Source organism: Zygosaccharomyces rouxii, assembly GCF_000026365.1.
Source record: "Zygosaccharomyces rouxii strain CBS732 chromosome D complete sequence".
Lineage (NCBI taxonomy): Eukaryota > Fungi > Ascomycota > Saccharomycetes > Saccharomycetales > Saccharomycetaceae > Zygosaccharomyces > Zygosaccharomyces rouxii.
This window is the reverse complement of record NC_012993.1, coordinates 416,005-440,486: the sequence shown is the minus strand read 5'-3', so window position 1 is coordinate 440,486 and position 24,482 is coordinate 416,005. Positions and strand designations below refer to the sequence as shown.

The window sequence follows — 24,482 nt, the reverse complement described above, 5'->3', positions numbered from 1 at the left end:
TTATTCTATTTTATATTTTTATTTATTTATTTACTGACGCTGTCGCTGGCGCTGTCGCTGTCTCGGAAATTTTTCAAGTGAAAAATTTTCGAAGCGATGAGATGAGATGAGATGAGATGAGATGAGCTACTATCTCACTACTATAACAATTACAATTACTCCCAACAAGATAACAGTTGGCGGATATCTGAATACTTGATTGTACCTCTTTGGAATAAGGATGTCTGATGATATTATTTGGCAACTGATTAACAACCAGTTCTGTTCCTACAAAATACGGACAGATAAGAATCAAAATTTCTGTCGTAATGAATACAACGTTACTGGCCTTTGCAATAGACGTTCATGTCCCTTAGCTAATTCAAAGTATGCAACTGTTAAAAATGTGAATGGTAGGCTTTACCTTTACATGAAGACAGCTGAAAGGGCACATACTCCAGCTAAGCTTTGGGAAAGGATCAAATTATCCAAAAACTATTCAAAGGCAATAGAGCAAATCGATGAACACTTAATCTATTGGAATAAGTTTTTAATATACAAGTGTAAGCAAAGATTGACCAGATTGATTCAAGTTGCCGTTACCGAAAGACGTATGGCACTCAGAGAGGAGGAAAGACATTACGTCGGTGTTGCTCCTAAGGTAAAGAGAAGAGAAGAGAATAGAGAAAGAAAGGCATTGGCTGCGGCCAAGATTGAAAAAACCATCGAAAAGGAACTTTTGGATAGGTTGAAAAGTGGTGCTTATGGTGATAAGCCATTGAATGTTGATGAAAAAATCTGGAAAAAGGTTATGGGCCATATGGAGGATGAGAATGAAGCTATCAGCGACCAAGAAATGGAAGATGAGGAAGAAGAGAGTGATGAAGGTGAAGTTGAATATGTCGAAGACGATGGTGATGAAGACTTGGTGGAAATGGAAGATTTAGAAAAATGGCTACAAGGATCTGGTGATGAGCAAGATGAGGATGAAAGTAGCAGCAGCAGTGATGAATCCAGCGATGAAGATGATGAAAGAGCTACAAAGAAACAAAAGAAGGCACCACTAAGAAGAAGACCAAAGGTGGAAATTGAATACGAACAAGAACAAGAACAAAACCCTGCTCGTCAAGAAGTGTCTCTTTGAGTGCGCATAAGCACCTAAACTGGTAAATTTGCATATTTATTCATTCATTCATTCTGTGTAAATTAGAATAATTATTTTTTGATGAATGAGCTTAGGAAGTTCATAGTTTGTGAAATAAAAGATGTACAGTATCTCTTCTCCTATACCCAAAACTTCATCAATTGGGATGAGAAGTACATAAATATCTACATTTCGACACCTAGAAGCTGGGAAAATTACTGAAATTTAATACAAAATTCACTATTATTTAATTCTAGTAACTTGTAGTATTATCACTATTTCTAATTCACGTGACCGCTGCTTTTGTTCAAGCCCTACTACGTACTATAACATTAGGCTCACAACGATACATATTGTAGAAGTACAGAGATAAATGTGTAATAACTGGAAGTAAAGCAGATCATCAATTGAATCAGTGATGTCTGCTCCTCTACCGAGAAATGAGGGAGAAGAAGACGTTCTCTTTGATGTGGATTTCTTGAGTGATCCACCTACAGCAGGACAGCAACGACAGCCACAACAAGGACAAGAAACCCCCGGTTTCCTAATTCATGACGACAGTAATCGCTATAATGCCAACTATCTATTCCCACAGGAGACAATTGATTTAGATAGAGATGAAAATATTGAGAATGATATTACAGGAAATCCGTTCATGGATGATACAGCCGCCACTTGGAACGATGATAGGTTTGCAGAATCAAGACATGGCTCACGTCTAGGTGGTGGTAGAAATACTAGATCTGGTGGTAATGCCTTTACCAATTTTTTCGCAAATATGAGAGACAGATTTGGTATGAACAAGAAAAGGTATCAAAGTTTCGAAATGACAGACTTCAACAATGTGGATAACCATGGGACATACGAGAAATCGAGGAATATGTTTGATATTAAAATATTATTCAACCATTATATTTTAAGGAAACCTATCAATTCCGCTAATGAGAACGGTCCACGTTTGATCCATATCAATGATGGTATTGCCAATGACGGATTAGGGTACGGAGATAACCACATTTCCACTACCAAATACAATGCAGCTACTTTCTTACCCAAATTTTTATTCCAAGAGTTTTCAAAATATGCTAATCTTTTCTTTCTTTTCACGTCCGTTGTTCAACAGGTACCCAATGTGTCGCCTACAAATCGATATACTACTGTAGGTACCTTGCTTGTAGTATTAGTGGTTTCTGCTATCAAGGAGTGCGTGGAAGACATAAAGAGAGTCCATTCAGATAATGAACTGAACAATGCAAATACTGAAGTGTTCTCCGAATTGGATGGTGGACTCATACAAAAAAGGTGGATTGACATTCGTGTTGGTGACATAGTGAAAGTGAAATCCGAAGAACCTATCCCCGCAGATATGATCATTCTCTCCTCTTCAGAGCCTGAAGGTTTATGTTATATCGAAACTGCAAATTTAGATGGTGAAACAAATCTAAAGATCAAGCAGTCAAGACCCGAGACATCCAAGTATATTGATGTGAGAACATTGGGATCGATCCAAGGTCATATAAAATCGGAACAGCCCAATTCAAGTCTATATACTTATGAAGGAACTTTAATTTTAAACGATCAAGAAATTCCTTTAACTCCAGATCAAATGATTTTGAGAGGTGCTACTTTGAGGAATACCGCTTGGATGTTCGGTATAGTTGTTTTCTCTGGTCATGAAACAAAATTGATGCGTAATGCAACTGCTACTCCAATTAAGAGAACCGCTGTGGAGAGAATTATTAATTTGCAAATCACTGTGCTGTTCGGAGTACTGGTTGTACTGTCTTTGATTTCTGCAATAGGTAACGTCATTATGAGTACTGCAGGCTCCAAGCATCTACAGTATCTATATCTGAAGGGGACTAATAAAGTAGGCCTCTTTTTCAGAGACTTACTGACATTTTGGATTCTTTTTTCAAATTTGGTACCTATTTCGCTTTTTGTCACTGTGGAAGTTATCAAATATTATCAGGCATTTATGATTTCCTCAGACCTCGATCTCTATGATGAGGAAACGGATACGCCAACGGTGGTACGGACTTCATCGTTAGTAGAAGAATTGGGTCAAATTGAATATGTTTTTAGCGACAAAACGGGGACTCTGACTCGAAACGTCATGGAATTCAAATCTTGCTCTATAGCAGGACGCTGTTACATCGAGACAATTCCAGAGGATAAAAATGCAACATTTGAAGATGGTGTGGAAGTTGGTTATAGAAAATTTGAAGACTTACAGGAAAGGTTAAATGATTCAACGAATGACGAGGCTCCATTGATCGAAAATTTCTTAACATTACTGGCTACATGCCATACTGTTATTCCCGAAATCCAGACCGATGGATCAATTAAATATCAAGCTGCCTCTCCTGATGAAGGTGCTTTGGTTCAAGGTGGTGCATTTTTGGGTTACAAGTTCATTATTCGTAAGCCAAGTTCGGTTGTTGTTTTCATTGAAGAAACTGAAGAGGAAAGAACTTTCGAACTCCTAAAAATATGCGAGTTCAATTCCAGTAGAAAACGTATGAGTGCTATTTTCAGAACACCTGATGGTTCTATCAAGCTTTACTGTAAAGGTGCTGATACTGTTATCATGGATAGATTGGCTAGTGAGAACAATCCCTACGTTGATAGTACCGTAAGGCATTTAGAGGAGTATGCTTCAGAGGGTTTCAGAACGTTATGTGTCGCCATGAAAGATATAGGAGAGGCTGAATACGCTGAATGGTGCAAGATTTATGAGTCCGCGGCGACTTCTTTGGATAACAGACAGCAGAAGCTCGACGATGCTGCAGAACTAATTGAAAAAGATCTACTCCTACTCGGTGCTACTGCTATTGAGGACAAATTGCAAGATGGAGTTCCTGAAACTATTCATACTCTACAAGAAGCAGGTCTGAAAATATGGGTCCTGACTGGTGATAGACAAGAGACTGCTATTAACATCGGTATGAGTTGTCGTTTATTAAGTGAAGATATGAACCTATTGGTCATTAATGAAGACACTAAAGAAAAGACGAGCGATAACATGATTGAAAAGTTGGACGCCATTAATGAACATAAGATCTCACCGCAAGAGATGGACACTTTAGCTCTGGTGATTGATGGTAAATCCCTAGGGTTTGCCTTAGAACCTGATTTGGAGGATTATTTGTTAACACTAGGAAAAATGTGTAAGGCAGTCATATGCTGTCGTGTATCACCATTGCAAAAAGCTTTGGTGGTAAAAATGGTAAAGAGAAAATCCTCTTCTTTGTTGTTGGCCATTGGGGATGGTGCAAACGATGTTAGTATGATCCAGGCTGCACACGTTGGTGTTGGTATCAGTGGTAAAGAAGGTTTACAGGCATCAAGATCTGCTGATTTCGCTATTGGACAATTCAAATATTTGAAGAAGTTGCTACTTGTTCATGGTGCATGGTCTTACCAAAGAATTTCAATGTCAATTTTATACTCCTTTTACAAGAATATCGCACTCTACATGACCCAATTTTGGTACGGCTTTTCAAACGCATTCTCAGGACAATCCATAATGGAATCGTGGACACTCACATTTTACAATGTCTTTTTCACCGTATTGCCGCCATTTGTAATCGGTGTTTTTGATCAATTTGTCAGTAGTCGTCTATTGGAGCGTTATCCTCAACTTTATAAGTTGGGCCAGAAGGGCCAATTCTTCTCAGTAACCATATTTTGGGGATGGATCATGAATGGTTTTTATCATTCAGGAGTAATATATGTCGGGTCAATTTTATTTTACCGCTGCGGTGCAGTGCTGAACAAGCATGGTGAAGTTGCTGATCATTGGACTTGGGGTGTAGCCGTTTTCACTACAAGTCTTGCAATTGTTCTGGGGAAAGCTGCTCTAGTTACCAATCAATGGACTAAATTCACTTTCGTAGCCATACCCGGTTCATTCATTCTTTGGATTGTTTACTTCCCAATCTATGCCGCAATTTTTCCTCATGCAAACGTATCTAGAGAATATTATGGTGTTGTTTCTCATACCTATTCATCTGCAACGTTTTGGTTAATGTTGATAGTGTTAACCGTGTTTGCGTTGATGAGGGACTTTGTGTGGAAATACTATAGAAGGATGTATGCACCTGAAGCGTACCATGTGGTTCAGGAAATGCAAAAGTTTAACATTAGTGATTACAGACCTCATGCACAGCAGTTCCAGAGTGCTATTAGGAAAGTGAGACAAGTTCAAAGAATGAAGAAGCAAAGAGGGTTTGCTTTCTCTCAAAGTGAAGAAGGTGGACAAGAAAGAATTATCAGAATGTATGATACCACGCAAAAGAGAGGTATACATGGTGAATTGCATGATGCATCGGCTGATCCTTTCAGTGACGATCACTATGTGAACGTTCCATCTAACCCATTCTCCGACGAGAATCACGAACCAACTTTGGTGAATGGAGAGGATTCCTTAGAATTGTAATGACACGCGCTAAATATGGGAGTTTCCCTATACATAACAAATACGTATGTACAATAATAAAATTTTAAGCATTAATAGGTATTTTATATGTTTATCGTTACAAGGATACGTGACTGACATCCAAATCTTTATGCACAAAAGCTCTAGAGCCACCTGCACCTTGATAATCACTGGCAACTTGACCGTTACCTCTTAGTTGATATTGGTAACTAACAAGACCATCTAGACCCACTGGTCCACGGGCATGGATTTTGGATGTGGAAATACCAACCTCAGTACCAAAACCGTATCTGAAACCATCAGCAAATCTTGTCGATGCATTCCAATATACACCAGCTGAATCTACACCCTTCAAAAAGAGTTCAGCATTTGGTGTATTTTCTGTGACAATACAATCTGTATGCTTGGAAGAATGCAAATTGATGTGCTGGATGGCCTCTTGTGTACTGGAGACGAATGCCACAGCACAATCTAGAGACAAGAATTCACCGTCAAAATCCTTAGATTCATCAACATCGACAAGCTTAGATTCAAGTTCTTCGTCTAGATGACCAGATTTTTCCAAAGATTTCAAATAAGCCTGTTTCACATCTGTGGTAGCATGCAAAGTGACACCTCCTTTACGAGCCAAAGACTCCAAGACTTCACACCAGTTATTAAGTTTAGGATTAATTAACAAAGTTTCCATCGCATTACAACCGGCGGGATAGTTTGTCTTTGCATCTAAAACGATTCTTTTGGCCTTTTCCAAGTCGGCATCTTCATCTAGGTAAACAGAGCAAATACCATCAGCATGACCCAAGACAGGGATCTTGGTAGAAGACTTGATGTTTTTCACAAGTGCATTGGATCCACGAGGAACCACTAAATCGATGTATTCGTCCTGACTCAAAAGGTCAGAAACATCTTCCCTAGTTTCAATCAATTGAACTGATCCAACGGGAACACCTGTTTGGGATTCATTTTGAGCAATGGTGCCATCAATGATACGCGCCATCTCTCTAAAGGTGTTGATAGATTCTTTACCGCCCTTCAAGATACCTGCATTCCCCGATTTAATCGCCAGAGCAGTGATATTGGCAATGACTTCTGGACGAGATTCAAAAATCACCAACAGGACACCAACTGGTGCTGTAACTTGGTATAAAGTTAGATGCTCATCAATCTCTCTTGCAAAATTGACTTTACCTACGGGATCTGGTAGTTCTGCAACGTCTTTAATCCCTTGAAGCATAGTATCAAATTTATCACCCTTGAAAAGATCTAATCTTTTCACCAATGAATCTGCCAAACCAGTCTCTCTTGCAGTCTGCAGATCAAGCTTGTTAGCTTCCTGAATGGCATTCGCATGAGCCTTCAATTCATCATGAATTTTGTACAAAACTTTTGATCTGTTTTCATTAGAAATTGTTTTCAAAATGTTACCTGCCCTACGGGCATCCTTCGCAATCTTTTCAGAGGTTGACATCAATATTTTTGGGTACGTCTAGAGCCGTTTATAGGTGTTTACAATGTTGTTGTTCACCATGAATCATTCTTGAGTGTTGCATGTTGTATAAATTCACGTTCGTCGCGTGCGATGATGTTCAACGCTTAGGCTGGAGGGACAACTTTTAACATAAAAACTCCTCCTAGTAATCTCATTGAGTCCTTTTAACCATTGTAATCGTTTTCTAGGTGGTCAGTTTACCCTAGGATGATGTTGGCTGAGTTCTCTTGTTTCTCTGTGGTCTTTGTAGGACATGCACATTAATGCATTCGCCTAGGCTTACCACTGGACTGTATTTAAACTTCAACTCCGGTTTCTGCTCTTCTTGGATTTCTGCAGCTTCATCGTAATTTGGAATAGAAGGTTCATCATCTTCTTGTAGCACTTGAGGTGGTTTCTCTGTTTCCATCTGTTCATGTAGTAAGAGCTTGGATTTGGAGTGTAATCCTACCACTGGAGGGATTATGGACAAATCATTTTTAAACATCAGGTAAGCTCTAATATGAGTTAGTGCTCTAATGTTATCGATAAAGATGTTTAGCTCCCAGTTGTGTTTAAAATGTAATTTGTATTTGAATTTAGCGATTCTTGTGATCGACTGAATGTGGGAAACCACTAGCGGTTCAGTTTCACTGGGGAAGATTCTAGGCATAACATCTTTCTGCCAGTCCATTGATTGACCAATCTTAATCTTTCTCAGTACATCCTGCATCAATTCTGGTGAGGTCAATTCATGTACGATAAGTAAAATCTCTGTTTCAATATCATTGGTTAAGTTCTGCATATCATGGTTGGAAAGGTATATTCTAGTGGATGGTGATTTAATGCAGACAATAGAATTGTTCGAAAGTAGTGGTGCATGGAAAACTGTATCCTTAGAATTGTTTTGTAGTAGTTGTTTCCTATTGATAAAGATTCTTATAGGTAGAACTGTATTGGAGGCGACTTTAACTAATGCGACACTTGATGAAGAGAATGTGTTAGTATTTCTCACGTCTGGCTAGCCAATCATTCTGTAATCACCCACATACCTTGGTGCCATCTTCCTCTGTCTCTCTTATATTAGTCCCAGCTATATTATAATTACACCGTGAGAGCTCGCTAGCTCGTCTACATAACTATTTATATACAATAATACAATGTTACACTGTATATCACAATAAAAGTTTACCCAAAGCAAAGATGCAGATTAAAACCGTAAAAACACCAAGATCAAAAACCATATATCGGTATTGATATGCCAATTTTGTATTTCTTTGAGACGCTAACATATCGTCCTTCAAAGATAATAAACTTTCCATCTTCTTCAAAGTATCCTTTTGTCGTACCAATTTTCTCTTTGAGATTTCAATTCTATTCTCTAAACTTCTCAATTGTCGTACGTTGGCTTCCACCGCAGCATTTGTTCTTGATATAAAGGTACCTTGTTCATTTTCGTCAAATTCTCTTCTCAAAGACACAAGACTCTTATTTTTAATAGATTCATACATCTGTAATACTTGCTCCTTTAGTTTTCTTAGGTCACCTACGAGTGAATCAAATGTTTTTAAACTCTTCTGAAATTCAAATTCATCCTTAATGATGATCTCCTTAAAACTTTGCTTGATAACGTTTTCGAAATTATGCAACTGAGTTGCTACATGTTTCCTGCAGTAGTCTAGTTCATTATAGTTCTGACATATTCCGCTATTAAGATCATAGGTAGCCGTATCGATGTCGAATTCAGGCGGCATATAAGATTCATCAGAAACTCCAAATAAACTTGATGAAGATGACGAATTCTCCTCCGGCAAAACTGAAGATGACGAGACTGACGATGTGGAGGATGATCCGGGAGGACCTGTTACAGACACCTGTGGGGGCTTAGCCATAGACCGCTGTAATTGTTCCAAATCGAAATATAAAAGGGCATGCAACGAGCTTTTTTGACCTAAGTAGATGCTCTCAGGGTCTATACCAGTAGAGGGCGTCAAAGTAGATGGTGTCTGTTCTTTTGTCGATGTGGAGTCATTTGATGGAACTGGCTCTACAGATTTTAGAAATTGATTGACTAACCTTTTCCTATCTGGGGCAAAGGTACTCGAGTATGATCTTGCAGGGTGCCTTTTACCATGGTAATGGGAGGGATTAGTATTATGCCAACCAGAATTTGGAGTATTTTGATTTTGATGGCGTTTAATCTTGCAGGATGGAGATTGAGCTGGAGGATTACGCTTTGAATATTCTAAGTCAATCCAATCAGGTTTGGTATGGATGGATGATGGCGAAGGTGGTAATTCATCCTTAGCCTTTGGTGGTGGCTGGAACATACATTCAGAGAACATTCCTGTCGCTGCTGATGATAAATCCTGTGACATGTGACCATGGAGGTGCTTATCAATAGTAGTTGATGGATTATAGCCTGGTAATGAACTCTGTCTATTTCTAATCGGCTTATCATTGACTGAAATTGTTGGTAGACTCATTCTCTTCTGAAACCCTGGTTTGTTTTGCACATTCATGGAGCCCTTAGTAGTACTAGTGGAAGGAGTACTAGCCTTACGCTCATTGATAATGGAATTTGCATTTTGAGTAGAGTGATCTTTACGTTCTATTGAAGAATTCATTTTCCACATACTTTAAACTCTCGTGGATGATAGCACAAAATATTTGTAATTAGGATACTATACTACAGTTAGGCAAGGTGAGAAATCCAGTATCATGGAATTTTAACAGTAGGGAAAAGGAAAAGAGGAGGAAAGGGGATATGGAAGGAAGGCTCTGTGAGCTCTACAAATTATTTTTTTTTTAACTAGATTTCAGTACTTGTACTTTCTTCTACAAATTAGAAACAGAAAGACGATATACTGCAGCGGTGTAGCTGGCTAAATTGTAGATAAACGATTATCTCGCTTTATTCGAATTAGTTTTCTATGTTCACTCGCATTGAGAACTTATATTTTAACAGGGCCATGTCCCAATTGGGATATAAGGCGTTTTCCGTATTGGGCTGTTTTGCGATTTACGCCTCGAAAATCTCCTAATCGGGGAGAGAGGTAGACGGGAGCATACAGGTGTAGATCATGTGCTTCTCACGTGTGCAGTATTGTCAATAGATCTGCAAGAGCAGTCTTGAGTAACATAGTGTGTCAATTACCACTAGAATCTCTAATTAACCAGTTGCGTAACATTCTCTGCACTCTCTAGACCATTGAATTAACGACAAACTCCTGCAACCGGTTTATTCTTCTTAACTCCTTCCAAAACTCTATATACACCAATGTCGGAGGTCTCTCTTGTCGACCTATAGCTTGTATTCCGTTTTGGAGTAGCTAGCTTTGCTATGTAGCGGACTGGTTTATTCGATTATAGAGTATTGGAAGATCAGCTTACAATTGATCTAGACGCTCATTTGGCCTCTGAGCTGGGACCTACTAGCGATGCTTGCTCCAACGGATACTATACTGAATACTCTACTGCTTTTGCAAGTGCACAAGAGTTTGTAACTAACCTTTGGTTTTTCATCGAGAGACTTAGTGGGTGCTTCACTGTAGAATCCTTCTCACTTGAGCGGTTGAAAAGGTAAGAGAACACCAGCTTCGCGGCCTCTTCTAGAAGCTTTCGAAGTACATCTTTCTCCATACAAGCGCTCTCGTAAGCGGTATCATACATATCTGAAAGAAAATAGAGAAGAAAAGTGACGGCCGTAGACGTATCAAATTAAGAAAAATCATATAGAGGCAAGGTACCCCAATGCTGGCGCAAACCCAAGCCTGAATAGCTTGATGTATTCTCGCATACAACTCTTCCACTCTTTTTTAGGTCCTAATGTTCCACATCTGCGAACATATTCTTGGTATCTATCTTGCCGATTGCCCTTTATGTGTCAATCCCCCGCCTTGAAAGCCAAATTCGTGCCCACATATGTTGTTTTTCCGAAAGTGTTTCTATGCAGCGAGTTTCCGCTCGATGTAAATCCGATTGTTAAGATGCTTCAAGAAAAGTGTCTAGGATGCGAATTGTCCCTGTTTCTCATGTACTTGGATTGACTGTATGTTTTTCGCATACTTTCCAAAAAAAAATTCGTCATGGATTGATAAATTATGCTACAGATACAAGTGAAGGCTCAGTCTGCATCTTCGATTACTATCGAGCAATACGGTTGTAAAGTAAGGCACTAGTAATAAAGTGAGCGTTTGACACACCTGTCAAATGACTGTAACCAGATGTGACCAGCCTACTATATCACAAGAGCTATTCGTGGATTTATGGCGTGATTTACAAGCATTGAGGAAGAAAACAAAGAAAACTCGAGATAATTCCTTGTCATTCTGCTAATTATACGCTAGTCTCTTAGCTGGACCTGTTAAAATTATGCACTTCTGATTCGATGAAAATATTTATATAGTTAAATCCGATTCTTCCAGTTCCGCGTACCCCTTCCTGCGCCCCTCACCGTTGCTATGCGTTACCTTGCTACTTTTTCTTAATTGTTTGCATTTTGCGCTTTTCTCTTTGAGCCCGTCGGGACAGCTTCCGCTTGAGCGCGGGCCAATACTACCATAATTGCTTCTTGAACCACACTCGATGTGTATAAGAACTCATGTAAATTATCTATCTATCAATGTTATCTCTGGTAAGAGAGAACGAGTAATCAGTGATGTATTATCACGTGAGTATCATGTGATATATAGTGTCATAGTGTCACCTGTATTTCACGTGAGTGGTTATTCGGACATACCCGTGGAATAAACCGGACATTCATTTCTCTCGTCTAGAACGATCTCAAAGGTTTGGCCTGACCGGAGCAAAGCTCTCAATCTATGCTGCTATGGAATCATATATGAAAGCCGACGATGTGACTATAATTACGATAAAGAGGCGGAACCACTAGTACTACTTTTGCTGCTACTTGTTACTACCACTAGTAATAATAATAACAACATTAATAGTAATTGAGACCTTTTAAAGGGTTACACAGATCATACAATGTCCTCACTATTTCTTGTTGGAGGAGTAGCACAAGGTCCGTTGCAAGATGCTATAGACACTAGGTTTCCTAGTTTGTTTGATAGAGTTGTAGTGTTGGATGATATAAATCAACTGCTGCTATATCTGTACCGAGAACGAGTAGGTGCAAAATATATTGCCAGTGCTAGTGATAGTAATACTATCAAACCTTGGTCATTTGAAACAGGTATTGCACTTATAGTCCATAGACCCGATGGTACCTACAAGGATTTGAATCCGATATTGCAACGCTTTTTTCCCTGCCTCAATGCTATTGCATTGACTGAATCTCAACTTCGGGATGATGATTCAACTTTATCAATATTATCCCGTTTGCAGCAATTGGCTCTCATTTGTCGAGATCGTATTGCACGTATGTCACATTGGATGTACGATGATGGACCATTCAGTGGTCTCTATCTAATGATCCGACATCTGCGGTGTGTCCAGCAATTCAATCAGCAAGTTAATGTGATTCCAAGGGCCATTAGAAGTATCGACTTTGCATCACTTCTAGGCGTAACACCTGAAATGGAGTCAAGACTTTGGGACTCGTTAGACACATGGTCCTTTCAGCCACATTCATTACAAACAAAAGAACTGGTATATTGCGGTTTTCTTCTTCTACGTCAATGTGCTAGGGATGCTAAATCAACGGTTCAAGAAAATAAGTTACTGTTGTTGATCTTTACGTTAGAATCCTCATATCATCAAGTCAACAGATTTCACAATTTCCGTCATGCCGTGGATGTAATGCAAGCTGCATGGCAACTCGCGAAAAGGTTATTAACTGATCCGTTACAAGTTCTTTTGGTTACGCTTGCGGCTCTAGGCCACGATGTAGGACACCCAGGTGCGAATAATCAATTATTGTGCAAATACAATTCACCAGTTGCATTGCACTACAAACAGAGATCCGTGTTAGAGAACTTGCACACCGATATTTTCACTTCATTATTATCGGAGCATTGGCCTCAGTTAATAGGTAAGACCTCGCAAGGCCGCCAACACATGGAATTGATATCTGAGGCTATCATGGCAACAGACATGGCGTTCCATGGCAATTACGTACGGCAGTTACAAGAATCAAACCAGGCAGCACGTGATCCAAGATCTTTACTATCATTAATACTAAAAGCCGCTGATATCTCGAATGTTACGAGACCATTAACGATTTCAGCACAATGGGCAGCTTTAATTACTTTAGAATTTGATGATTGTGCACTACTAGATAGGTATCAGGCGAAAGGTGGTAAACATAATAGTAGTACCAGTGGCAGTCGTAGGAATAGCTACGCGGAAGGCAGGAATTCACCAGAGTTGGAACATGGGATCGATTATTCTGACGATTTTTATACTGCCTCACCTGAGCAACTTACAGAGAATTTTCCAGCAATTCCAGCTGGTCAAATTTTTTTCATCGATACTTTTGCAGAGCAATTCTTTGCAGAATTCTGTAAAACGTTTCCTCAAGTTGGTTTTTTGGTGGAAAATGTTAAATCCAATCGTGAATTTTGGGTTAGCAGGTCTTGATTAATTACTACTAGTGGTGTACTAATAGACTACTCGGAATAATTAACCATTTCGGATTTCATCATTTCAGGTAGAATCACTATGATAACGGAGAAGAAGAAGATACAGAAAAATGCTAAGACCTTGAAGAAAAAAAAAAAAAAAAATCTCTTTCAATTTAAAGTAAAATGAGATAGAGTAAAATAATCAATTATAGACATCTGCATTTATGTATTTTTCATCGCATGCATTTTTATTTTTTTTTTTTTTTTTTTTTTTTTTTTTTTGTTGTTGTTGTTATTGTTAATATTGTTATTATTATTGTTACTATTGTTCATATTTTGAATAGGATTTTATACAAAAAAATTATACACACTTCAACTACAGGCAGATGGAAAGAATAAAAATGTACATTTTACGGTTTTTTCATCTTTTTTTTTTTTTTTTTTTTCCTTTTTATTTTTTTTTTTTATTTTTAAAAGTGTTTTTCTTCTATTCTTTTACTTTCACTACTGGCAAAGCAGTTTCACACATAAGCGCTTTGATCAATCAATCCTTGTTCTTTGTACTCTTTAACCACTGCAAAGGCCTTCAACAATTTTCTACGGGCACCTAACGCAGAAATTCCCATCTTTTCTAAAGTTTCATCGTCTAAATAAATTAATTCATCCCAACGTTTACTTCTCAATGAATCAGAGTACTTGTGTAGCCTCAACGATTTGAGCCAAACGGGAATGTTCGTCAGCAGTCTTGGATCAGTCAAGGTCTTTGGGTTCATCGATGAACCATTAGTAGCAGTTGTAGTTCCAGTTGGGGTAGCGCTATTACTGGTAGAGTTATTGTTGTTATTGGTACCGCTGTGAGTGTTACTAGTATTGTTACCAATGGAAGTGTTGTTATTATGCGCAGCATTGATAGCAACGGATCCATTTTGAACATTACCACGAGAAGCAGGTCTGGACAACGATTCAGCAGATCCACTACTGTCTATATCACCACCTGATGCAGCAGCAGCCCTTGCCTTAGAAGTAAAATGATGATTACTACTACTATGACCATAACTATGAACATTTGCATGGGAGTTGTTGTTAATGTTATTATTATTATTGTTGTTGTTGTTGTTGTTACCAACGCCTAAATTACGTTTTGGCTTGTTATTACTTGGAGCATGGCCAGTGGCTCTTGCTACATGAGGATCAGCAGACTTTGGTCTCTGATGAACATCTTTGATATAGTCAAAGATTGGCTGAGTAACAGAGGTGGGTTGTGGCGACCAATGCTGAAACAAAATTGAATTATCATTTGGATCATTATCAACCTCATCGTTAGTAAAAACTGAATCCAAATTAATCAAAGGATATGGGTCTCTGTTTGGAACAGGTGAGGCAATTGCAGGAACCTGTGGTGAGATGAAACCAGATTTGACCAAACTGTTCAATTTCAATTTTGTATATTGAAGAACATCTTCGTGTAATGTAAACAGCAAATTATCCATGACCGTATTTTGTTGAGCACTGCTTAACATTGACAGCCAAGAACACAGCTGATTGATATCCTGAGTGAAATTAACAACGGGGTTATTTGGCAATTGTGGTGGTGGTGGTACAGTTGATTGTTGATGTTGTTGAGGCGGTTGTTGACTCTGTGGAAGATGTTGACTTGCAGCCCCTGCCGTTGTTGCCGTTTGTGAAGGTGGTAGTTGTTGTGATGACTGCGGATGTTGATTTTGTTGTGTTTGTTGCTTAGGCTTAGAATTAGCTCCTAACATGCTAGTGCTAGAAGGTCTTGTAAATGAGTCCAAGAACATCGATGCTGAACCTAAATTTGATGGATTACAATTTGGTGATTGTACCATTGGTGAAAGTACAGCAGAACCGGCTGCTGAGTTATGCGTGGCATGAGAGTTTTGTGGAGCCTGGGTACCCTGTTTTGGGGCGGCAGCCACAGCAGAAGCAGTAGCCGGTGCCGCTGGAGTTGTTGATGAACTTTGAGATGGTATAGCCGGTTGAGGTAGTGGCTGTACATCAACAACATCGTTGAAAAACATACTATGGGATTGTGCCCCCATCTTTGGTGACAAAACCATTGGACTCGCAATGGAATTGCTTAAATTCATCGCACTTGATTGTGGTGATAGAAGAACTGCACCAGGATGAGCACCACGACCTACAGTGTAAGGGGACTGGCTCCCTTGCCCAAATTCATCATATGCATGGTTCATACTGGGTTTGTTTTTTTGTTTTTATTTGGTTAAACTTCAACGACGAAGAATAATAAATCACTCTCTATTCTCTTTATTTCTATGAACTGGGACTCTTAAGGAAAGGGAAATGATGACTAGTGCAAAATGGTAGAGGAAATAAACTTCTTAAGGGTTTGAGATGGCTTGACAACGGCCTAAATCCTGTCTCCCTTGTCCACCTCTTCGTTCTTTTGAAGTTCTTCGACTTGTCAAGTTGATGAACCTCGGACCTGAAAAATTTTACCACATTTAAACAAAGAATAAGCGATGAGCGATAAGTACGAAATAAATGCGGTGATTGGGTGACATACGGATTACCGTTGGCGGCTTCTATGTAATTGGACTGTAAATATTAAGTATAGAATTTGCTTATGATGCTATCGACATTTTGAGAAGTTGTGGGGTCTTCACTCTTTAGTTGTAGCAATAATGAGTGTACTTTTGGCTTAACCGGCGGACGGAACATTACTAGAAATTTTAAAGTTTGGAAACCTAGTGAAGCTCTTGCTGGATCTAAGCATATCGGCCTAACTGTATCGATATGTGCTTGTGTGATTCTGGGGAGTTCACTCATCAATCTTATGAAAAGACGACGGTGCTGGTTCTCTAAGAATGGTACTAAGGAATTGAGGACGCTTAGGGACCATTTGTTGTAAGTTTCGTAGGAAGTAGCACCAACGAGAGTCTCTGCATACCATTCTTCACTTAGCCATTCGAGGACCATTCCTATACGGTTTGAAATGTCTTGTAGAAACTGTTCCTGTAACCATTCTCTTATCAAATCACACATAGCAGGATTGTGAGTTAATCCACGAGTTGCCAACCTCGTTAAAAGATGTAACCAAGAATTTTGGTTCCATTGGAGCAGTTTGATCTTCATCAATGGATCAGTATCGTGACCCAGCATGCCTGCCACACCCGGATTTTCGTCAGAGTCCTTGATGGCAACAATTCTTTGGACAATTCCCTGTACGTGGCGCATCTTCTCATCTTCCGTAAGAGAAGCAGATTGTGTCAATTCCAATGGGATAGCATCTTCGCGGTCTTCATCATCTTGATCGTGGGGCTCTTCATTTTTCAAACGTTTACTAGGTGGTGAATCTTGTTCGGATTTACGCTTACGGCTGCCGCTTGCGTCAGAGCTCTGTTCGACGCCTGTTCTCGATTGTGTTGATTTATTGATTAGATCTGTGTACCGAGATGCTACAATTGATAGACCTGAAATTAATTTCGTTGTATCTGTATTGTAAAATGCTTCACTGCATAGTTTGACCATGACTTCTTGTGATAATTTGGAAACATCTTGACCTGAATTGTTACTATTCATCAAGGAGTAGATAGCACAATAAGAATTATCGATGGCTATCGGTGATCCGTTGAAGAAATTGGGAGTATTTTTCGACATTGTGTATTTTTGCAAATGTGACAAGAGCTGTATATCATTAGGCACCTGTTCAGGTTGCTGTTGAAGCGCTTCCTGAACTAGTTGTGGGGTCGAATTAGGAGCTGGTGAGTTACTGGCACTACCTCTCTGTGGCTGTATTTGTTGTGGTAGTTGCTGTTGTGTTGGTGGTTGTGGTTGTGACTGTAGTTGCCGCTGTTGACGTTTTCTCAGTGAAGTATATTTCTGTTTGTCCTTGGGTGTCATTTTATTATCGAATTGAGATTCATCAAAGTTTAATACACCTTTACTTCGAGTTTCTTCGCCAATTACATGTAAAGTCTTTGAAATTTTGGATAATCTTGCATGTAACGGTGCCATGCTACCATGATTTTTAATTAATTGAGATTTAAGACCAAACTGAACGAAATTTTTATAAGAGCGCTCCACAAATCTTTTACTTAATCGATAATTCAATATCGATGTGCCTTCTTGTTGGAATTTTGCATCGACATTAAAATTTAAAAGTGCCCCCAGTATTCTCATCGTTGCTTGCGGTCTATGACGCATGACAAACGCAAGACAATTTAGTATACCAGAGAAGAGTGGTGCGACCATTATTGGTTCTTCAACCAGATAATTGAGTAAAACGTCTAAAAATTTTTTAGCTTCAGATTCGATTTGTTGTTTGTTTGAAATCACAGGATGTCCCTCCGGCACTGATGAAATGCTAATAACGTCATTCGGACTACTGCTCGATCTTGAAGTATGAACAATGACAATTTCTGCAATAAATTTTGCTGTAGCTAATCTAACCCCCATGCTTTTGGCATCATCTGCAAACATATCATTTTCATTGGCAATTGGTGTCTCGGGGAATGGAGTATTCCAACGTTGTACTATAAAAGATTTCATCTGTTGCATTAATTCCCAAGTCTCCTTGTTAGACGTTTTGGCAACTAGATCAAATAAGAGTGGGTATGCAGCTGATAACGATAAAACCGAATACTTGTAAGCAGTTCCATCCCTAATTGATCTAATAATCGACCAAAGACACCGTAATTGTTGTTGAGCTACAAATGGTTTCTCACTAGTGGGAAAATCACAATCTGAAAGAATCTGTAGAAGCAGCTGTGAAAAGAATCTTGATAATTCAAGTTTTAATGCATAAGAAGTTCCCTGTGACAAGTAAAGTGAACCTGAAGTCTCTAGAACTTTCGGTAACAATTCATTAGGATTATTCTCCATAGCAAGCCTACGAGCTTGCTGCAATTGCTCAACTTCAGGAAAGGCCATGATGCTGTTACTTATCTGTGCTGTTCAGGTACTGTTGTTAAGTTTAACTAGGTTATGTCTTCAATGTTCATCATAAATTGAAAAAGATGGCGAAAAAATGGAAAATGGAAAATAAGAAAAAAAAACCTGCAAAATATTGACATATTTAAAATATAAACTACTGTAAAACCGTAAAGAGAATTTTTGGAATGGTAACATTAATTTTCCCAGAAGCTTCAAAATTTTCTCTAGAATTTGATATAAAAAATGGGAGGGTTTTGTATTTCAGGGGTATCGTAAGTAATAGGAAATGGAAGTGTGGTGAGATATCCATTGTTAACTCTCGTTAGCTCTCTTGAGTCGGTCCCATATTAACCTCCCTACTGCAAGTGCCTTGGTACAATATCAATTAGAAAATCGAACATATCGCTCTTCTGTAACGCCTCTGCGATATCCGCCTTTTGTAGAGTTCTTCTTTTGTTCTCCTCCGACACACACCAAGCCCTCATGGTCAATTCTGTAATAAAGATTTCACAAGCTTTAGCAAATAGGATTGGTGCCTCCGCACTTATCATTCTAACGTCTTCATCAGTTTTCATCACTTTCTTAATTCGCGCTAGTGGTAATGAGTGTGATTTAAAGTCATCTGTGTGCTGTGACCCGGGCTCATTTGTTGATTCAATTTCATTAATTAGCTCTTGCCAATATTGAATCATTATCTCTTTGTAATGACCCACTAAACCTTGACCTACGTTTCGAAAGACGTCAAACTCCTCTTCATCCTCTTGTTCTGGTACTCTACCAGTTGTAGTCCCGCCAGCATTCGTATTACCTTCATCGTTATCCTCCCTTACATCTTCATGGTTCTCCATAAATTCTAATTCTTGTTCTGCCATTATTCTTATCATTCTAGTAATTGTCCTTATGTATTGCTACATATGTATAGATTCAAGAACTCATGGACACCCGAAAGAGCTACTCAACCTCATACATACAAACAAACAAAGAACAATAAGATAGAGAAAAAGGGAGGAGAGTTTGTTATGAGAGAGTTCAAGTCATTTAGCAGCACTGAACAGACGAGTTTACCACAACCACATAGAGGACCAAGTTCAAGTGAAATTTATGCAGAACCAGAGAATTTCCTTGAAGCTGAGGTAGTTAACCCTAAAACACATACACCTCATGGCAGTGATACTCGAGGTATGTTTACAGATTATGAAATAATCTGTAGAACTAATTTACCTTCCTTTGGTAGACGGTTCTCGCGAGTACGTAGAAGGTATTCAGATTTTGAATTCTTTCGTAAATGTTTGACAAAGGAATTGGCCATGTGTGGTGGTCATCCTAGAGTTGTAGTGCCGCATTTGCCTGGAAAGATTTTATTGGGGAATAGGTTTAATGATGAAGTTATTGAGGAACGTAGACAAGGTTTGTGCAAATGGTTGCAAACTGTTGCAGGACATCCATTGTTACAATCAGGTTCTAAAGTTTTGGTGAGATTTGTAGAAGATGAGAAATTTGTGGGCTAAAATATACCAGAGAGCGAAATAACTGGATTTTATGAGGTAGACATACAATTTTGTAGTTTATTAATGATAAGACGAGAAATAGATCGGTACAGGAAGGTGGTGAAAAATACGATGGGAATTTGGCTTAGCAGGGAAGTGGAAATTGTGGATTTTTTTACCTTCTTTTTTTTAGAAAATTATTATCATATTAATACTAGTATGACAGGCTTCAGTACAATGGATTCTTTACGATAATCCTAGACTACTCAGCCAAACGGGGTCGGAAAAATATGAAAAAAATTATATAAAATTTCTAGAATTTTACTTTACATTATGCATTGCCCTCTCGACCATCTCCTGTTCTCTAATGTTGTGTGTCGTTGTATAATTTGATTCAATTTTCGATCAATACTTTATTTTTATGTTGTTTATTTTTTTTTTTTTCATTGATTTTTTGAACGACTACGTATAAAAGAGAAAAGGTGTCTTGACCATAACTGTTGAACAGATCTACATTTCGACAATTCGATAACTGTGACTCTTCTCTCAACTATGTTCAAGAGGTCGACTCTTAGGACGTTTGACGCCTTCTCTAAAACGGAGGAGGATGTTCGTATTCGTACACGTACAGGTGGTATAATTGCCTTGCTATGTTGTTTGGTAACCATTTTCCTATTGATTAGTGAATGGTTAAATTTTAATCAAGTGGTTAATAGACCCGAATTAGTCGTTGATAAGGACCGTCAATTGAAGTTAGAACTCGAAGCAGATATTACTTTCCCATCGATGCCCTGTGATATGTTAAGTTTAGATATAATGGACAGCGCTGGTGAAATCCAGTTAGATCTATTAGAATCTGGATTCACAAAGACAAGACTGGATCAAAATGGACAATCACTTGGATCCTCATCTTTAAAGGTAAGTGATGAAAGTTATGACCCCAAGGATGAGAATTATTGTGGGGCATGTTACGGTGCTAAAGACCAGAGTAGAAACAACGAAGTACCAAAGGAGGAACGTGTGTGTTGTCAGACGTGTAACGATGTTCGCAGAGCCTATTTGGAAGCCAATTGGGCCTTTTTCGATGGTAAGAACATTGAGCAGTGTGAAAGAGAAGGTTACGTGGATCGTGTAAACGAGCAATTGAATGAAGGATGTCGCGTGCAAGGTAGCGCACTATTAAACCGTATTCAAGGTACGTTACATTTTGCTCCCGGTGTAGCGTTCCAAAATCCAAAAGGACATTTCCACGATCTTTCACTCTATGAAAAGACCCACAACCTAAATTTTAACCATATTATTAACCATTTGAGCTTTGGTAAACCCGTTACCTCCAATGCTCGTGGTAGGGGTGCTAGTGTGGCTACTGCTCCATTAGATGGCCGCCAAGCATTCCCTGACCGTGATACACACATGCATCAATTCTCGTATTTTACAAAGATTGTTCCAACTCGTTACGAATATATGGATAAAATGGTTGTGGAAACCGCTCAATTCAGTGCCACCCTCCATGATAGACCATTGCATGGTGGTGCAGATCAAGACCATCCAACTACTCTACACACAAAGGGTGGATTTCCGGGACTTTTTGTATATTTCGAAATGTCACCATTAAAAGTTATTAACCGTGAACAACACGCTCAAACTTGGTCAGGTTTCATTTTGAACTGTATTACAAGTATCGGTGGTGTTCTAGCAGTCGGTACAGTGCTAGATAAAATCACCTACAAGGCTCAAAAATCCATCTGGGGTAAAAAATCTGTATGATATTTGGAAACTTTTTGGCCGCCAATAGAACTGGTGTGTCACTGTGTACGACTAAGTAATTCTTCCATTTTTTTTTTCTTTCCGAAATAGCGAAAAGGATAAAGCTTAAAGGTGTAAAGAACATTAATAGTGAAATAGTAGTAGGTAAAATTAAATCTTAAAGGCTTAAGATTTAGAATTGGATTGAATACATTTTATTTGGATTCGGTTCTTTAAGGATACCATTGGTTACAGCTCTTCAAAGATTCGAAGAGCGAAACAATACAGGAGTGAAAAGAAAAAAGCGTGCGAAAAGAATAATAAGAAACCGAATTATATCGTAAGCAGATGGTTACACAAGCGCATATGTCCTCGACATCACTTCCGCTGCAGAGGACGAGGTCACCTTCGATACAAAATGTTATGAACACGGCGGTCACGGAGCAGGACTCACTTTACTACGTCTGTGCAAATATGAGAAGAAGATTAGAACAATTGCCTCAGATGCAACCATATTTAAACTTAGCATATGCTTCTAGTGAAGTTTTGAGCGAAAGACAGGCTCTGCTCCTTTCACAGAAACGTCAACAACAAAAGGCCATTGGACATCAAAGTATTGGCTCAACGTTTAGTGGTAGAGATTCTCATAGTATTGCACAGCGAGCTTCCTCGATTTCCAATTCAAGTTTCAAGGAGGAAATGTCATTAGATGGAATTACTTATGCAGGTGGACAGAGTAATAATAATCATAATATTAATAATATTAATAATACCAATATGGAGGATACATTAATTACATTCAGCATGGGGATTTTGCCGATATCGATGGATTGTGATCCAGTAACGCAAATATCACAATTATTTCAACAAGGTTCGCCATTGTGTATTATTTTTAATGCAGTTAAACCGCAGTTTAAATTGCCAGTGGTGAGTAGTGACGACCTAAAAATTTGTAAAAAATCGATTTATGATTTTATTTTGGGTTGTAAACAGCATTTTGCCTTTACAGATGAGGAATTGTTTACCATTTCGGACGTTTTTTCTAATTCAACTAGTCATTTGCTTAAAGTTTTGGATGTAGTGGACACTCTGCTGAATTCTGCACCTGAGATCTTCCCATCATTCCAATCTGTACAGGAAGGTTTGAAGAGAGAATTACATTATTTGTCACAACAACGCAATACTACGGAACATTATAAAGTTATAAAGGAGTTTGTGACTACCGAACGTAAATATGTCCATGATTTGGAAATTTTAGATCTTTACAGACAGCAGTTGTTAAACAGTAACTTAATTACCTCCGAAGAGTTATACATGCTTTTTCCCAATTTAAGTGATGCCATAGATTTTCAAAGAAGATTTTTGGTTGCATTGGAAATAAATTCATTAGTGGATTCCCCAAAACAACGTATTGGTGCTCTATTTCTACATTCCAAGTATTTCTTTAAACTTTATGAACCATGGTCCATAGGTCAGAATGCTGCAATAGATTTTCTATCACAGCATTTAGAAAAAATGCCTAAAACTGATCTTATCATTAGAAATAAATTGGAGTTACAGTCATTTCTTTACAAACCAGTGCAGAGACTCTGTCGGTACCCTCTACTTTTGAAGGAACTTTTACAAGCTTGCCAAGATATAGCGAGTTCAAAAGAATTAGAATTGGCTTTAGAAATTTCAAAGGGAATTGCTAGAAGTATAAATGAAAATCAAAGGCGAACAGAGAATCATGAAGTTGTAAAAAAATTATACAGCCGTGTGCTCAATTGGAAGGGTTATAGAATTGCTAAGTTTGGTGAATTATTATATTTCGATAAGGTTTTCATTTCAACAAGTAACTCTTCAGAGCCTGAAAGGGAATTTGAAGTTTATCTGTTTGAAAAAATAATCATTTTATTCTCAGAAGTTGTTCCAAAGAAAAGCACTTCATTATCATTAAAGAAAAAACAAACGAATTCAGGTTCGTCATTAACCTTAAACCTTACTGGTTCTCTGAATGGATCCAATTCCGGTTCGAATGCAGGTGGACCTGAACCTAAATTGGATTTAAGAGGACGTATCATGATTGCTAACTTAACTCAAATAACTCCACAAAGTGCTCATTCATTAGCCATCACATGGGAATCAATTAAAGAACAAGGAAACTTCATCCTAAAATTCAAAAATGAGGAAACAAGAGAAAATTGGTCATCCTGTCTACAAACTCTCGTTAGAAATATTAGAAGTGAGTCATTTAGGACTTCCAATAGTGGTGAAGTGTCCAACTTTTCGTCACCGGCACATTATAGAACTACTCATAACAGCATGACTTCGCTGGCGTCATCGCATCATAAACACGTATCAGAGGTTTTACCTAAGCATCACCCAACATCTTATGAAAATGAATACCGTGCAATTTCTGAAAATTATAAAAACTCGATACCAAAGACATCTCTATTGGTGAGAATATCTTACAAATCTGATTTTTACACCATTTTAGTGGATTTATCCTCTAGTATAGAAGATGTGATGGGAATAATAAGGAGGAAATTAAGTCACTCAGGCGTAGTAAGCAAAGTAAAATACCAAGATGAAGATGGTGATTATGTGATGTTAGAATCTGAAGAAGATTGGACTGTGGCCAAGGATATGTTAAGAGAGAGTGAAGAACGTATTTTGAATGTTTGGGCTTACACTTGAGCTTATAAAATTCTGATTCATGTGAACTTTTTTATTTGGAGGTTATTTCATAATTAAAAGTAGAGATTTAAGAAGTAATAATAATGATGATGAT

At 38.4% G+C, this 24,482-nt stretch overlaps 12 protein-coding genes across 12 annotated transcripts; 6 read left to right on the top strand and 6 right to left on the bottom strand.

The window, feature by feature from the left end:
* Window positions 1–220: 220 nt before the first annotated feature.
* Window positions 221–1,123, top strand: MAK16 (ribosome biosynthesis protein MAK16; the record flags this gene model as incomplete). Its single annotated transcript, XM_002496614.1, has 1 exon — window positions 221–1,123. One exon carries the CDS (start codon window positions 221–223, stop codon window positions 1,121–1,123), a length of 903 nt encoding a protein of 300 aa, XP_002496659.1.
* Window positions 1,124–1,541: 418 nt separating this feature from the next.
* On the top strand, window positions 1,542–5,564 carry DRS2 (aminophospholipid-translocating P4-type ATPase DRS2; the record flags this gene model as incomplete). Its single annotated transcript, XM_002496613.1, has 1 exon — window positions 1,542–5,564. The coding sequence occupies one exon, from the start codon at window positions 1,542–1,544 to the stop codon at window positions 5,562–5,564; it is 4,023 nt and encodes a 1,340-aa protein (XP_002496658.1).
* Window positions 5,565–5,661: 97 nt separating this feature from the next.
* Window positions 5,662–7,032, bottom strand: PRO2 (glutamate-5-semialdehyde dehydrogenase; the record flags this gene model as incomplete). Its single annotated transcript, XM_002496612.1, has 1 exon — window positions 5,662–7,032. The coding sequence occupies one exon, from the start codon at window positions 7,030–7,032 to the stop codon at window positions 5,662–5,664; it is 1,371 nt and encodes a 456-aa protein (XP_002496657.1).
* Window positions 7,033–7,255: 223 nt separating this feature from the next.
* SAW1 (DNA-binding protein SAW1) lies at window positions 7,256–8,095 on the bottom strand (the record flags this gene model as incomplete). Its single annotated transcript, XM_002496611.1, has 2 exons — window positions 7,256–8,015; window positions 8,085–8,095. The coding sequence occupies 2 exons, from the start codon at window positions 8,093–8,095 to the stop codon at window positions 7,256–7,258; spliced, it is 771 nt and encodes a 256-aa protein (XP_002496656.1).
* A 112-nt stretch (window positions 8,096–8,207) lies between these two features.
* ZYRO0D05104g (uncharacterized protein) lies at window positions 8,208–9,668 on the bottom strand (the record flags this gene model as incomplete). The annotated part of the gene is made up of 1 exon (XM_002496610.1): window positions 8,208–9,668. The coding sequence occupies one exon, from the start codon at window positions 9,666–9,668 to the stop codon at window positions 8,208–8,210; it is 1,461 nt and encodes a 486-aa protein (XP_002496655.1).
* Window positions 9,669–12,021: 2,353 nt separating this feature from the next.
* Window positions 12,022–13,575, top strand: PDE2 (3',5'-cyclic-nucleotide phosphodiesterase PDE2; the record flags this gene model as incomplete). The annotated part of the gene is made up of 1 exon (XM_002496609.1): window positions 12,022–13,575. The coding sequence occupies one exon, from the start codon at window positions 12,022–12,024 to the stop codon at window positions 13,573–13,575; it is 1,554 nt and encodes a 517-aa protein (XP_002496654.1).
* Window positions 13,576–14,080: 505 nt separating this feature from the next.
* Window positions 14,081–15,775, bottom strand: VTS1 (Vts1p; the record flags this gene model as incomplete). Its single annotated transcript, XM_002496608.1, has 1 exon — window positions 14,081–15,775. The coding sequence occupies one exon, from the start codon at window positions 15,773–15,775 to the stop codon at window positions 14,081–14,083; it is 1,695 nt and encodes a 564-aa protein (XP_002496653.1).
* Window positions 15,776–16,148: 373 nt separating this feature from the next.
* Window positions 16,149–18,473, bottom strand: PTA1 (RNA-processing protein PTA1; the record flags this gene model as incomplete). Its single annotated transcript, XM_002496607.1, has 1 exon — window positions 16,149–18,473. One exon carries the CDS (start codon window positions 18,471–18,473, stop codon window positions 16,149–16,151), a length of 2,325 nt encoding a protein of 774 aa, XP_002496652.1.
* Window positions 18,474–18,832: 359 nt separating this feature from the next.
* Window positions 18,833–19,360, bottom strand: HAP5 (Hap5p; the record flags this gene model as incomplete). The annotated part of the gene is made up of 1 exon (XM_002496606.1): window positions 18,833–19,360. One exon carries the CDS (start codon window positions 19,358–19,360, stop codon window positions 18,833–18,835), a length of 528 nt encoding a protein of 175 aa, XP_002496651.1.
* A 30-nt stretch (window positions 19,361–19,390) lies between these two features.
* On the top strand, window positions 19,391–19,984 carry SNX3 (Snx3p; the record flags this gene model as incomplete). The annotated part of the gene is made up of 1 exon (XM_002496605.1): window positions 19,391–19,984. One exon carries the CDS (start codon window positions 19,391–19,393, stop codon window positions 19,982–19,984), a length of 594 nt encoding a protein of 197 aa, XP_002496650.1.
* A 531-nt stretch (window positions 19,985–20,515) lies between these two features.
* On the top strand, window positions 20,516–21,730 carry ERV46 (retrograde cargo receptor ERV46; the record flags this gene model as incomplete). The annotated part of the gene is made up of 1 exon (XM_002496604.1): window positions 20,516–21,730. One exon carries the CDS (start codon window positions 20,516–20,518, stop codon window positions 21,728–21,730), a length of 1,215 nt encoding a protein of 404 aa, XP_002496649.1.
* Window positions 21,731–22,057: 327 nt separating this feature from the next.
* On the top strand, window positions 22,058–24,388 carry CDC24 (Rho family guanine nucleotide exchange factor CDC24; the record flags this gene model as incomplete). The annotated part of the gene is made up of 1 exon (XM_002496603.1): window positions 22,058–24,388. One exon carries the CDS (start codon window positions 22,058–22,060, stop codon window positions 24,386–24,388), a length of 2,331 nt encoding a protein of 776 aa, XP_002496648.1.
* Between the last annotated feature and the right edge of the window lie 94 nt (window positions 24,389–24,482).